Source organism: Heptranchias perlo, chromosome 9 (assembly GCF_035084215.1).
Source record: "Heptranchias perlo isolate sHepPer1 chromosome 9, sHepPer1.hap1, whole genome shotgun sequence".
Taxonomy (NCBI): domain Eukaryota; kingdom Metazoa; phylum Chordata; class Chondrichthyes; order Hexanchiformes; family Hexanchidae; genus Heptranchias; species Heptranchias perlo.
In genome coordinates this window covers 76,832,595-76,847,075 of record NC_090333.1, presented here as the reverse complement: position 1 = coordinate 76,847,075, position 14,481 = coordinate 76,832,595, and the positions used below count along the sequence as shown (strand labels likewise).

Here is a 14,481-nt window from a genome sequence, read left to right as displayed (position 1 = left end):
TGAGTAACAATTTGTCGCGAGCTAAGGAGCATTCGGATATGGTAGCCTAGTGGTTATGTTACTGGAGTAGCAATCCAGAGAACATAAGTTCAAATGATGCCATGGCAGTTTGATCATTTGAACCACGTTGATGTGCGACAGAAGTTATATATAGGCCAGACTGGGTAAGGAGAGCTTTTCTTCAGTTGACTGGTGGTGTTCAGTCCTCAATCTTTTTTCCATTGAATGGAGTGGAGTTGCAGTCGGTCAATCTACTTAAGCTGGGGTTGGGGGGGGGGGGGGGAAAGGGAGGGATCGCGATTTTTGCTCAATGGGCGGAGGTGGAATTCTGTTTGGAAGGCACTTTGGTTTGTTGATATTCTACTTTACTGCTCCTTTCCAATCCCCTTGATTATCTCACTGCCAATTTGATGCTTTTCCACCAGTGATGGTTGCCAGCTCTTTTGCCTGGCAGATTTTCTGCAGTCTTTCATTTTTGTTTATGCTTTGCAGTCAGCCCGACTTCCGTTTTTCTGGTGCACTTTTCACATTACTACTCCTGCATGGCCGCATTTAATGAATTCATGTACGTACTTTGCTGCACTTGTATTTACTTTGATTTCCCCCCCCCCCCCCCCCCCCAATTTGTTTTAATTGCATGGAAACCAATTACATAATAGATAGGCTGATTCGCTGTCGGATCGTCTCACTTGAATTTCATAATTTTTTTTAAGAAAAGACCGCAGGGGAATAAATCAAGACTCCATTTGAGGCTGTCGGTAATGTTAGATGCTACCCTGTTTTTCTTAAATATTTGTCACATAACGTTACAGTCATAGTATCACCTACAAACGCCTTTAGGTTATCAAGTACTTAACTTTCACTGCAAATTTATAAAAGGACATTCGTGCATTCTCTTGTTCCACTAGCCCATTGTCATTTGCACCCTCGAAACTCAATGTCTGGTGTACTTTTACGATAGAAAGCTTTCTCAAGAAACTTCAAGTTCACAAAAATAATACACAAAGTAATAATTATTAGACGTTTGAACCATGTGGTCTTTCTAGGAGTACAAGCCAGGATCATTAATGGGCATGAGTCAAACACCCAGGGTTGTTTCATGCAGGATGGTAGAAACAGATTCAAAAGTAACTTTCAAAAAGGGAACTGGATAAATACTTGAAGGGTAAAAATTTGCAGAGCTATGGGGAAAGAGCAGGGGAATAGGACTAATTGGATAGCTCTTTCAAAGAGCCAGCACAGGCATGATGGGCCAAATGGTCTCCTTTTGTGCTGTATCATTCCATGATTCTATGATCTGAATGATGATTCTTCGCCACCAGGTACAACCTAGAAAGGCAAACCTATACTAAAGTAATTTGCACCTCCCCTAGATCTAAATCTAAGGGCTTCAGATGTTGATGTGGTCATCATATCAAAAATAGGAAGTATTCTCAGATCAGGACTTGCTGCAGAAACTCAATCTCAAGTACATTTGTTTTTATATAATTCTGACTGCAGACCATGACATGGTTTAAGAAGCAATCTGTACAGTCTTGATTTAGCTTCTCAGTTCCTCCTACTGCTCTCCAAACCAAGCACGAAACCCAACTGATGCAAACATATTCATAATATCTACCATATTGAGAGTCTAATTAGTGCAAGAGCTCTTTTTGATGGTGTAAATGGAAATGTCATCTCAGACTAGACACAATTTCCAAAGATTGGGTTTCGTTCAACTAAGAGAAATGAAGGAAATTAAAGTTCCTCAATTAACAGGAATATTTTTAGCAGCAGAACTCATCAGGAGACTGCACTCAAGGTACCAACTGATCACATCACTTTGCAAATTACTGCATCACTCCTTACTGAAATGACCAACATTTAGCCAGACAAGATAGAATTGAATCATTGAAACCAAGCTGGAACCAGCAATCAGCATTTAAACACTGAATGACAGGCTCCTCAGTAGGCACGGTGGGTAAAGGCACACAAAAACGAGCCTGGGGTTAGTCATCCTGATCACTAGTCTTAGAGCAAGTGCTTGTCTGTGGACATGAGGTGAAGACAGCATCTGGCTTGGCTGTGATGCCTGTCACGGACTAATGGCACTCATTGTTTAGGCTCACACACCAAGTACCACAGGGACTGCTGGTACCTGGGGAACTGTACCCCGGGGTAAATCACAACCATCAGAACAAGGGAAATCATCGACTTATCTGTACTTTCAAGCATGAAAGAGGGAAAGAGTAAACAGAAGGCAGGATAAATCCCTGGAAGCAATATCACATCTTTCCATCCTAACATTTTTAAGTGGATTTCTGTCACAGAATAATAATTTGAGAAGAGTGTTAGGAAATATTTTTGGTACATGCACACCTCCTACTGGAAAAGGATTGCCACTGCAGGATCTCACTTTAAATAAACCACCAACAGTCAATTTTCAGGTGAGCAGCGAGTGTCCTGGGTCGACTCAGCACGTGACAGTAACACACTGCACCTGTTCCACTCAATAAACATTGGTGATGATGCTTCTGTGGGCATTCTATTTCAATTTGGGAAAGTTTGGTGGTAATTGCCACCCACGGCATTGCCAACACTGGTGACTGAGTTAATGATTCATTGATTTTGAACTACAGTGTAAATGGACCTGTATACACAGGGATGAGAGACAGTGTGTAACTAAGTCAAAGTCAGAGGGAAAGAGACGAGTTTCCGCCCTCAATATCCATGAATTGGACGCATTAAGCAGTAATGCAAAATGAATAAAATCTTCAACAAATCATAAGCTTAGCAGTACTGGACCAATTCCAATTTTCCAGGTCAAGTTATAAAGCAACATGAAATCCAACTTGTAGATTTTAACACTGCCCTGATTGATATTTTCTTTCTAAAAAAGTGAAAATGTGTTCAATCTTGTCCAGAGTTAAGACACTAACTAAGCGAGTTTAGAAAGTTGAGGGGTGATCTAATTAAGGTGTTTAAAATGATAAAGGATTTTGATAGAGTAAATGCAAAGAAACTATTTCTGCTGGTGGGGAAATCCAGAATAAGTAACTGCAGCATATGGGAGTTGGTGGAGACCAGTGAGATCCCGAGCAACCACATCTGCAGTAAGTGTCTGCAACTCGAGGAACTTCGGCTCAGAGCTGTTGAGCTGGAGTCCAAGCTGTAGACATTGCGATGCATCAGGGAAGGGGAGAGTTAACAAGACACTTGGATCCAGGAAACAGTCACACCCCTTAGGTTAGGTAGTGGTTTAGATTTGGCCTGTGCTCAGGGACAGAAAACACTGGTGGGAATAGCTAATAGGCTCCCAACAGTAGTTGTACTGTTGGACATAGTATTAATCAAGAAATAATAGGACTTTGTAACAAAGGTAATACAATAATCGTGGGGGACTTTAATCTTCATATAGATTGGGCAAATCGAATTGGCAAAAGTAGTTTGGAGGATGAGTTCATGGAATGCATTTGAGACAGTTTCCTAGAACAATACGTCATGGAACCAACCAGGGAACAGGCTATTTTAGATCTTGTCTTGTGGAATGAGACAGGGTTCATCAGTAATCTCATAGTAAGAGATACTCTGGGGCAGAGTGATCATACTATGATAACATTTCACATTGAATTCAAGAGTGACATAAATCAGAAACTGGAGTCTTAAACTTAAACAAAGCCAATTACATAGGTATGAAGGGCGAGTTGGCTAAAGTAGATTAGGAAGTTAGATTAAAAATATGACAGTAGATAAACAAACAATGGCGAACATTTAAAGAAATATTTCAGAATTCTCATCGAATATACATTCCACTGAGAAATAAAAACTCCACAGGAAAAGTGATCCATCCATAGCTAACTGAAGAAGTTAAGGATAATATTCGTTTAAAAGAAGAGGCATATAATGTTGCCAAGAGTAGTAAGCCTGAGAATTGTTAGAGTTACAGAAGCCAGCAAAGGATGACCAAAAAATTGATAAAAAGAGGGGGAAAATAGAATGAGAGTAAACTAGCAAGAAATATAAAAACAGATTGTAAGAGCTTCTACAAGCATGTAAAAAGGAAGAGACTAGCAAAAGTAAACGTTGGTCACTTGAAGGCTGAGACAGGAGAAATTATAATGGGAAATAAGGATATGGCAGAGACGTTAAACAAATATTTTATATCTGTCCTCACAGTGGAGGACACAAAAAACATGCCCAAAAACATAGTGGGGAACCAAAGGTCTAACGAGAGTGAGGTACTTAAAGTAATTAATATCAGTAACGAAAAAGTACTGCAGAAATTAATGGAACTAAAAGCCGACAAATCCCCAAGCCCAGATGGCCTACAGAATAGGGTTCTTAAAGAGGTGGCTGCAGAGATAGTGGATGCATTGGTTGTGATCTTCCAAAATTCCCTAGATTCTACAATTGTCCCAATGGATTGGAAGGTAGCAAATTTAACACCGCTAATCAAGAAAGGAGGGAGAGAGAAAACAGGCAACTATAGGCCAGTTAGCCTGACATCAGTAGTCAGGAAATGCTGGAATCTATTATTCAGGACAGGGTAACGGGGCATTTCGAAAATCATAATCTGATTAGGCAGAGTCAACACAGTTTTATGCAGGGGGAAATCGTGTTTGACAAAGCTATTCCAGTTTTTTTTTTTGAGGATGTAACTCGCAAGGTAGATAAAAGAAATGTAGTATATTTGGATTTTCAAAAGGCATTCGATAAGGTGCCACACAAAAGGTTGTTACACAAGGGCTCATGGGGTTGGTGGTAATATATCATCATGGATAGAGGATTGGTTAACGGACAGAAAACAGAGAGCAGGAATAAACAGGTCATTTTCAGGTTGGCAGGCTGTAACCAGTGGGGTGCCGCAAGGATCAATGCTGGGGCCTGAGCTGTTTACAATCTATATTAATGACTTAGATGAAGGGACCGAGTGTAATGTATCCAAGTTCGTTCACGATACTAAGCTAGGCGGGAAAGTAAGCTGTGAGTAGGGCAGAGTCTGCAAAGGGATATAGACAGGTTAAGTGTGTGGGCAAGAAGGTGGCAGATGGAGTATAATATGGGGAAATGTGAGGTTATTCACTTTGGTCAGAAGAACAGAATATTTTTTTAAATGGTGAGAAACTATTAAATGTTGGTGTGGAGATTTGGGCGTCCTCGTACACAAAGCACAGAAAGTTAACTTGCAGGTACAGCAAGCAATTCGGAAGGCAAATAGTATGTTGGCCTTTATTGCAAGGGGGGTTGGAGTACAACAGTAAGGAAGCCTTGCTGCAATTTTACAGGGCTTTGGTGAGACCATACTTGGAGTACTGTGTACAGTTTTGGTCTCCTCACCTAAGGAAGGCTATACTTGCCTTAGAGGCGGTGCAATGAAGATTCACTAGATTGATTCCTGGGATGAGAGGGTGGTCCTATGAGGAAAGATTGAGTAGATCTGGAGTTTAGAAGAATGAGAGGTGATCTCATTGAAACATGTAAGATTCTGAAAAGGGCTTGACAGGGTAAATGCTGAGAGGCTGTTGTCCATGTTTCGAGAGTCTGGAACCAGGGCGCATCGTCTCAGGATAAGGGGGTCAGCCATTTAAGACCGAGGAGGAGAAATTTCTTCTCTGAGGTTTGTGAATCTAGAATTCTCTACCCCAACGGGCTGTAGATGCTCAGTCATGGAGTATATTCATGGCTAAGATCGATAAGCTTTTGCACTCTTAAGGGAATCAAGGGATATGGGGATCAGGCGGGAAAGTGGAGTTGAGTTCGAAGATTAGCCATGATCTTACTGAATGGCAATGCAGGCTCAAGGGACCATATGGCCTACTCCTATTTCTTACGTTCTTAAGTGGATACAATTTTAAAAATTAGAGCTGGGCTATTTGGGGGTGAAATCAGGTAGCAATTTTTCCCACACACTCTCCCCCAAAAGGGTGTGGATGCTGTGTCAATTGAAATAGATAGATTTTTGTTAGGTACGGTTATCAAGGGATATGGAGCAAAGATGGGTAAATGGAGTTGAGGTACAGACCAGCCATGATCCAATTGAACAACTGAACAGGCTCGGAGGACTGAATGTCCTACTCCTGTTTCTGTGCTCGACAATCAGAGAGGCATTTTTTTTTTAAATCAACCAGTCGGAGTCTTCCTCCTTCAGCCAGATATGTGCTCACCGACACAACTGTTAGAATTAACACCAGCTGCTTCTAGTGGTACATCCTTAAATTCAATTCCAGTTTCTTTCCCCCTTCCCCCCCGCCCAAGTACTGTTATGGTTCTACTTCTCAGAGATCATAAGGGATGCACACCACAGTGACCTACTTGTGTAATCCACTTGTGACAGAATGGGGAAATTTCCAGTGGTTTTATCTCGTACAATTACGGAAATATTTCAAGTGGCAGCCTTCTTCTCTTAACTGATTTCAAACAGATGTAGAAATCAATTGTCTACGAGACCAAGCCAACCTGATGGACCTGAGAATTCGTCAGGTTACACAGCTATGTTGTGAAAGCTAAGATTAAATTTTACTTGATCAAGACATTAACAGGTGCTCTGAAACCAGATGATACGCAAGTGGCTGTTCATTAGCATTCTATGCAACACTTCACACTGTTGCGTCTTTCGTCTTGGGCGAGTGGCAGCATCGACTGATTAAAACTGGGAAGTTCTCCACTATTAATTCTGGTTGGAAATCTGTGGTGCAGTGAGGTCTGCATTGTTCATGTACAGCTTTACTTGTAAAGGTCTACAACAAGACTGTTTTATCTAAAGCCCCTGATGTTTATTGAATGGTACAGGGAGTGATTGCTAGAAACAGTATTTTAATCAGTTACAGACTGATACCAAAATTGTTATTAAGTATTGTGCTGATTCAATATCCTGCTTTTTTTTTGATATCTGTGTTTCGGTTAACTTGGTCTTTTCATATGGTATTTTACTTTTTGGGAGAGACTGGTGTACATCCTCCATGGTCTCCATGTCTTACATATGGTGATGAGGGGCTACTTGTTAATCCTGGGCACACCATTGCCTGTTGCTGACTCATCAACCAGTGGAAATAGATTCTCCCAAGTCTTTTTATCAGAATATAATTTTGGACACGGCTATTAAATCTCCTCTTAACCTTCTCTGTTCCAGCCTTCCCTCATCACGGAAACCATCATCTTTGGTATTAGCTCGGGGATCCTCTTTTGTACCCTCTCGATGGCCTCACTATCCAGCCTGCCTCTGTTCATGGAGTTGCTGGCAACCAGAACCTAATCAGGTCAAGTGTCTTTGGCTCATTGTTCAGATTGCTGATTTGTGTAACGTACACAAATCTTTCACTGCGGTAGTAAACAGAAGTTGCGGTCTGTGACCGTCAAAATCATTAAGAGGGCACCACGCTAGACAGAATTTCCAATATTCTCGCTTTCAGGCCTGGCCGAGTTAGCAACTCCCCAGAATGAGAAGGAGCTGCTCAGCCCATTAACTCGATCGATAGAAACAATTAATATTTTCACGTTGGACCTGCTGAGAAAGAATTGGAGGCGTGTAAGTAACATGCCGACTGCAAAATAACGGTTTTGATCTGGGGTGGCAGAGCCTTGTTTTTTTTTTAAATTCGTTTGTGGGACGTGGGCATCATGGCGAGGCCAGCATTTATTGCCCCTCCCTAATCGCCCTTGAGAAGGTGGTGGTGAGCCGCCTTCTTGAACCGCTGCAGTCCGTGTGGTGAAGGTTCTCCCACAGTGCTGTTAGGAAGGGAGTTCCAGGATTTTGACCCAGCGACGATGAAGGAACGGCGATATATTTCCAAGTCGGGATGGTGTGTGACTTGGAGGGGAACGTGCAGGTGGCGCTGTTCCCATGTGCCACTGTTCCCATGTGCTTTTTGTGAAGTTATGTGCCTCTGTTCTCCAATGAGAGGCAGTAATAGCTTAACAATCCCATTTGCACTTATGGTAAATGACTACCTCTCTCTGATTAACAAGCTCACCTCCAAGTATGCTTATTGACAGGTTATTCTCATTTGATTAGACTGTTGCAAGCAAGTCCATGTCTGTGGGCATCCATCTGCTTGGAGTCATGATCAAGGGGCTAGACATTCATGATCAAGTTGGGAGAAAAACTTGGAAAAAGATAGCATGTCCAGCTGGGGCACCAGACAGGAAATGCTTCCATTCCCAGTGTATCTTATAAAATTGATTTGTTTCAGGGACAGGTGTCAAAGACTTACAGCTCTGGAACCTATGACCATGATCCGCTGAAAGGTAAAGGTATTAAGTTAAACCTGTTCAAAGATACTTTTCTAGTAATCTTGGTTGCCCTCTCAGTGCCTTCCTCAGAGAGACATTTGTTGCTATGTTTTATATTGTGTTTGAACTACCCCTATGTCCGTGTCATCTGCAGGATACCCTGGACAGAGCTGTGCCAGGAAAAACTTGGCAACAGCCTTCAAGGGGTGATCATGGCCATTTTGTAGAGAAGTTTGTGTGTCAGGAAGGAGAGATATTGCTGACGCATACAGTAATTAACACAAAGGACGCCATAAAGAGGATCCACTTAATATTTTAAACCACAAAGTACTCACCAGCTGGAGCTGGGCGGATTTTTATTGGCTGCTGTTTTAGGACAGACAGCACAGTTTGAACTGGTTGGATTATAATTGTTTTCCCAGTTAGCCCCGGACTGGGCTGTGAGACGGGTAAAGCTGGAATGAGGATGGGCTTTGGTTGGATTGGCTTCTGTTTCAATACATTCGAAGTGACATTCACTGTAACAAAGGAACAAACATGCTTCTAATTACAAATAAACATAAGAATAGTTATTAAAACTATAAAAAGATTTTACAAGTACAATGCTAAAGCAGAACTCCAGCAAGTTAATTACAAAACACACAGAACTCTTTGGCTTCATGTGCAAATGCAAGGCTAAAAAATCCATTTAATCTCTCTTTGTGAATGCTAACAATTTCACCTTTATCATAATTTAGAAGACACCCCACGAAACACATGCCAAATAGGAAACAGAATTAAGTTTTAAAAATATATTTATAAAATATTTTACATTTACACACACATCCATACAAATAAATAGAAAGGTTATTAAAATTTTCAATTTTATTAAAAAAAATAGAAATTAATCAAATTGTCCATCAAGAACTAAAATTCAATCCAGACATTTGCAGAGGCAATTTTGTAAAATGTTGCATGTTTTATAGCAGTGGAGAAATTGGGACCATGTGTGGGACATTTCAGTGCCGAGCACAGGCAGCTGCCAAACATATCCCTCAGCTTTAAACTTTTTTGCTGTTAAAATGTTCAATTTTCTTCCTCCCCAAACCAGGCATATTTTCTCAATTTCTTAAAATCAATATAATCATTGCTGTCCTATTGGTTAGCATATTGGGAGTGCAACATTTAAGAAAATATATTGTTAGTTACATCTGTTAATTCATACTGTATAAGGTCAGCTATAACCAGTCAGCAGGAAAAACTATTGGCATTTCAACAAGTGACCGTTCTAGTCTAGACTGTAGAAGCATCTTGTGCAACCACAACAGGTGGATCAAGATTGTTTCCAATACTGGTTATTGCTAAAATGACAGCAGTGTTAAAATATACTTAAAAACTACATGACCCCATCCATATCATCCACAATGACGTGGCTAAGCTTTTTAAATTGCAGTTTCCTCTTCTTTATTGTAGCCTTTTGCATATGCTTCTGGGGCACCCCCTCCCCCTTTTTCCTTGGCTACATGCTTTCTCTCAGTGACATGATCTTGAAGCTTGCTATCAGGCTCTGCATGCATGCTCTCGACATCCAGCTTGTTCTCTTTCATCACCATCAATTCCACGACTTTCTTCGTACTGTTACGCTGCCTGTTCGACAATACATGATGAATAAAGCATAACCTTTACAGCTCAACGGTGACGAGACAGAAGGCATCCAGTCTGGCTTCTGTCAAAAGCTGCAAACTCAGCTTCCAATTCCATTCCCCTTCCCTGCTGCTCACTCAGGCTGAACCCTAACATGCCCAACTTTGGTGTTCTGTTTGGTGCTGAGATGAACATTAAACCTTGTATTCCATGCATTACCAACACCAATTCCACCTCCGCAACATCGCCCACTTTTGCATCAACCTCACAGTTACTAAAACTTTCATCGACATCGGTCATCTCAAGCCCTAAAATCTCCATCTCCTCTCCTCACCAGCCTCTCAAGTTCCATTCTGCACAAACTCGGCTATAATTTCACCCACTTGCTTCCTATCCCGTACTAAGTGTCACTCAGTGTTGAAAGCCCGCATATGGAGCCTGATAGCAGGCTATATTCTCACTAATCTCCACTGGATCTCCATGCACATTGATTTGAAAATCCTTGTCCTGCTATAAAAGATCCCAAAGTGGATTTGCTGCACCCGACCTCTGCAAGCACCTCCAGCTAATCCCAGTTCCACAATATCTGCTGGTCCAACTCTCACCTGTTTCACATTTATCCTCCCTCCATTGCAGCATTGGTAGCAGAACATTCTGCCCTCACATTTTAAACTCTTCAATTTTCTTCCAAATCCCCTCTGCCTTGTTCTCCCTCTCCTCCAAACAGCCTCCCACAATTCTGTGCCGGCTTTTTAAGAAAAACATACATCTTCTGAGGATGTGGGTGACATTGGCAAGGCTGCATTTATTTCCCATCCCTAGTTGTAGTGAGGAGAGAGTAGGCCGCCTTCTTGAATGGTTGCAATCCTTGGGGTCCTACAATGGTGTTAGGTAGGGAATTCCAGGAATTTGACCCAAAGATGAAGGAACAGGGATTTATTCTCAAGTCAGGATGGTATGCAGCTTGGAGGGGAATTTGGAAATGATGGTCTTCCCATGACATTGCTACTCTTGCTGTTCTCGGTGTTATAAAGCATGAGGAAGGGAATTACGGCAGTGCCTCCTGTAGCATGCACATACTGCAGCAACAGTGTATTGGTGGTGGAGGGGGTGGATATTAAGTCCAGTAATAGGGGCATCAATCAAGCAAACTGCTCTGCTCTGGTTGGCGTCAAGCTTGAGTGTTGGTTCGGCTGCACCCGTCCAGGCGAGTGGAGACTACACCATCACACTTCTGAGCTGAGCCTTTCAGACTATGGGAGGCTTTGAAAGATCAACAGGTGAACCACTCGTTGCACAGTACCCAGTCTCTGCCCTTCGTTTGTGGCCACAATGTTGATATGGCTGTTCAGTTCAGCTTCCGGTGAGCCGTGAGACGTGAGCCGGAAGATGTATAAAACACTGGTTAGGCCACAGCTGGAGTACTGTGTGCAGTTCTGGTCGCCACACTACAGGAAGGATGTGATCGCTTTGGAGAGGGTGCAGAGGAGATTCACCAGGATGTTACCAGGGCTGGAGCGCTTCAGCTATGAAGAGAGACTGGGAAGATTGGGTTTGTTTTCCTTGGAGCAGAGGAGGCTGAGGGGGGACATGATTGAGGTGTACAAAATTATGAGGGGCACAGATAGGATGGATACTAAGGAGCTTTTTCCCTTCGTTGAGGGTTCTATAACAAGGGGACATAGATTCAAGGTAAAAGGCGGGAGGTTTAGAGGGGATTTGAGAAAGATCTTTTTCACCCAGAGGGTGGTTGGAGTCTGGAACTCACTGCCTGAAAGGGTTGTGGAGGCAGGAACCCTCACAACATTCAAGAAGCATTTGGATGAGCACTTGAAATGCCATAGCATACAAGGCTACGGACCAAATGCTGGAATATGGGATTAGAGTAGACAGGGCTTGATGGCCGGCACGGACACGATGGGCCGAAGGGCCTCTATCCGTGCTGTATAACTCTATGACTCTCTATGTCACTACTGGGGGAAGTTAGCGACAGTGGTACTGTTAAAAGTTAAGGGGAGATGGCTGGGCTTTCTCTCATTCAAGATCATTACCTGACACTTATGTGGCACAAATGTTACCTGCCACTTGTCAAGTCAGACCTGGAGGTTATCCAGGTCCTGCTCTAGGCCAGCATGGGCTGCTTCGTTATCGGAGGAGTTGTGATAGAGGGAAGGTCATTGATAAAGCAGCTGAAGGTGACGAGGCTCTTCATCTGTTTCCTCCTCTCTCTTCACTCCCCCCACCTGCCACCCAAGAGTCTTGGTACACTTCCCTCCATAAGTGCAAGCAGCTGTAAATATATCAAGAAGTAACAATACAGAATAGGGAGGAAAAACACAGTTTTGAAGATACTGTAAATCAAGTTTGTTCATTTAATTTACTCCAAGCAAAATTCCATTAACAATTGCAATATAACATATAATACTTCATAATATTTCAATATTTCCATCTCTATAATACACATCATGACCTAACAACATAAGCAAACTAACTGGTGTTCAGTAAAACTGCAATCTATTCCATCCAATATATTTGGAGACCTTGAAAATCATTTTCTTGCCTAGTTCCATCAATAAAATAGTGTTTTTCCAGGTTGGTGGATCGGTAATTAACGACTTCTCCCGATTCTGACTTTGTAAAAGCACAAATTCTCCAGCTCCGAATGGATCCCAAGATGCTCGAACAATGCAATTGTGAATGCATCATGTACACTGCCTGATGAGATGTTGATACACGCGCGATGATGTCACTAGTGCAACATGTATGCACATCAGGGCCAACTTTCAACGTCAAATTCTGAAGGTGAAGTCACTTTCCATATTTCTTGCTACTGATGGTCATAATGCTTAAACGGATTTAGCAGTCAGGGCAGAATGGATCAGAATGCAGAACTTAATTATGCCCTCAATTTTTGCCTGATCTGCTTCCCACTTTGAGACTTTGGGTACCTCCATTGATTTCTGACAGTTTTTCAGTTCTGCAAGAGCAGAGGAGGCCTAAACTGTGCAGAATACAGTTGATCCAGACGACGATGCCTCTTGGTAAAACGTGTGCCGTCTGTCTCAGAGCCGTGTGCCAGTCTTACTGAGTGAGCATTGGATTATAAGAATCCATCTTTCTCTGAATGCATTTGCCTGTCCATAAGGAATTAACTAAAAAGGTACCAAATCCACTGCATTATTTGTCTTCCTATGGTAACTATGACATGAGCTGCAGGTCAATAGGGGCCTAAATGTGTGTATAAATCCAGGAATGGAACCAGGATTCTATAATGGGGGGGGGGGGGCACGGCAGAGTGAAAATAGAAGAATTAATTTCAGTTCAGGGCAGATAGGAAACCAAGATCATTTAAACAGTCTTAAACTGAGGATCTGGGTGGGGATCTGGTCCTTTGCCTGATTCTTGGCAGGGGGAAAAGGAGGATATTGAAGGAGGACCATAAAATTAATGTCTGTGAAATGTTCACAAACTGTGGGCTGTAATTAGTTCATGAGTGCCTCGTTAGTGCTTTGCTTGTTATTTTGCGGTCCAGTGATGTTCAAAATTAAAACTGAGTTTTAGCTGCTAAAAATAAACACTGAAAAACAGGCCAAAAAACTTTTTATTTTAATAAAATCAGCAATAAGTACTGACTTTAAAAAGTCCTTAAATATATTCAGCAAGTCTGACCTCTGCTGCCCTTTTAACACGAGTCTAAGAACAAGAAACTTCTTTCATCTTTTTTGAATATTTTGGTTTCAACAGAGAGTAGTCAAGACGTCCGTTAAAACTGTCTGAACTAATTGCATCAGGCAGCTGAATTACTGAGGGCATCTGATTGCTCAAGCACCCTGAGCTCACACCATCAGACAAGGTTAATTCTGTTGGACACAGTGAGTTTGTCACCTCCATGATTACATTCGCTCTCACAATTTGAACAAGTCTGCAAAGTGTAGAGAAATACAAGAAACACACACAAGGAAATTAACTCAATCTTAATGATCTGCACTTTTTTGAAGAAAAGGGAGACTGATAAAAACTCCTCTTGAAATAGTGTAATATGACATGAAGGACCAACACATCAATAACCAGCTCAGGTCTGTCAGAAGGTGATAAGCTGGGTCCGAGATATCAAATATAATTTGGGTCCCATTTGGGTAAAATTAAACCAAGGTGAGCAGTATTTCCAGCTACTGCTTCCAAGATAACGTCCAAGTTGCCATACAGCTTTCAAATGCAAGCCTGACTTCCAAAGGTAATGAATGATGCCTACAGCTGGGATCCTTTGTCAGGGATAATGTTAAATAAAATGCAGAATTCATACCTGGTACCTCAGGTTTTACAGAGGGTGAGCTCTTGACTTTTAACTCTCGTGCTGGAGAAGAACAGTCGCTCGTCGTACTACATAGTGAGACTGGGGAAGACTGAAGTGATGAAGTATCGAGCAACTCTTCCTGTTCAAAAACATAAAGCTAGAGTAATTATATTAACAAATTCCTACTGGCATTTTATGTGCTTACAAAGCACAGTTACCCTGATGTGCGTTTTGATAACACTATCTTACTGACCATTTCATAGCAATTCATTGCCTGGGAAGCGTTTTGGGATCTTTGAAAAACTTAGTAAATCCAAGTTCTACTTTCAATACTAAAGGTATTGCATTCTTTAAAA

General features: G+C 41.8%; 1 protein-coding gene across 2 annotated transcripts in view; it reads right to left on the bottom strand.

Annotated features, from left to right (window-relative positions):
- Positions 1–14,481, bottom strand: part of atf6 (activating transcription factor 6) — a 331,264-nt gene that overhangs the window by 275,834 nt on the left and 40,949 nt on the right. For both annotated transcript variants that reach the window (XM_067990768.1, XM_067990770.1), the window contains exons 5-6: positions 14,135–14,264; positions 8,544–8,726 (exon numbers count right to left, since the gene is read on the bottom strand). In XM_067990768.1, the coding sequence (XP_067846869.1) occupies positions 8,544–8,726; positions 14,135–14,264 (313 nt within the window). The remainder of the gene's footprint in view (positions 1–8,543; positions 8,727–14,134; positions 14,265–14,481) is intronic.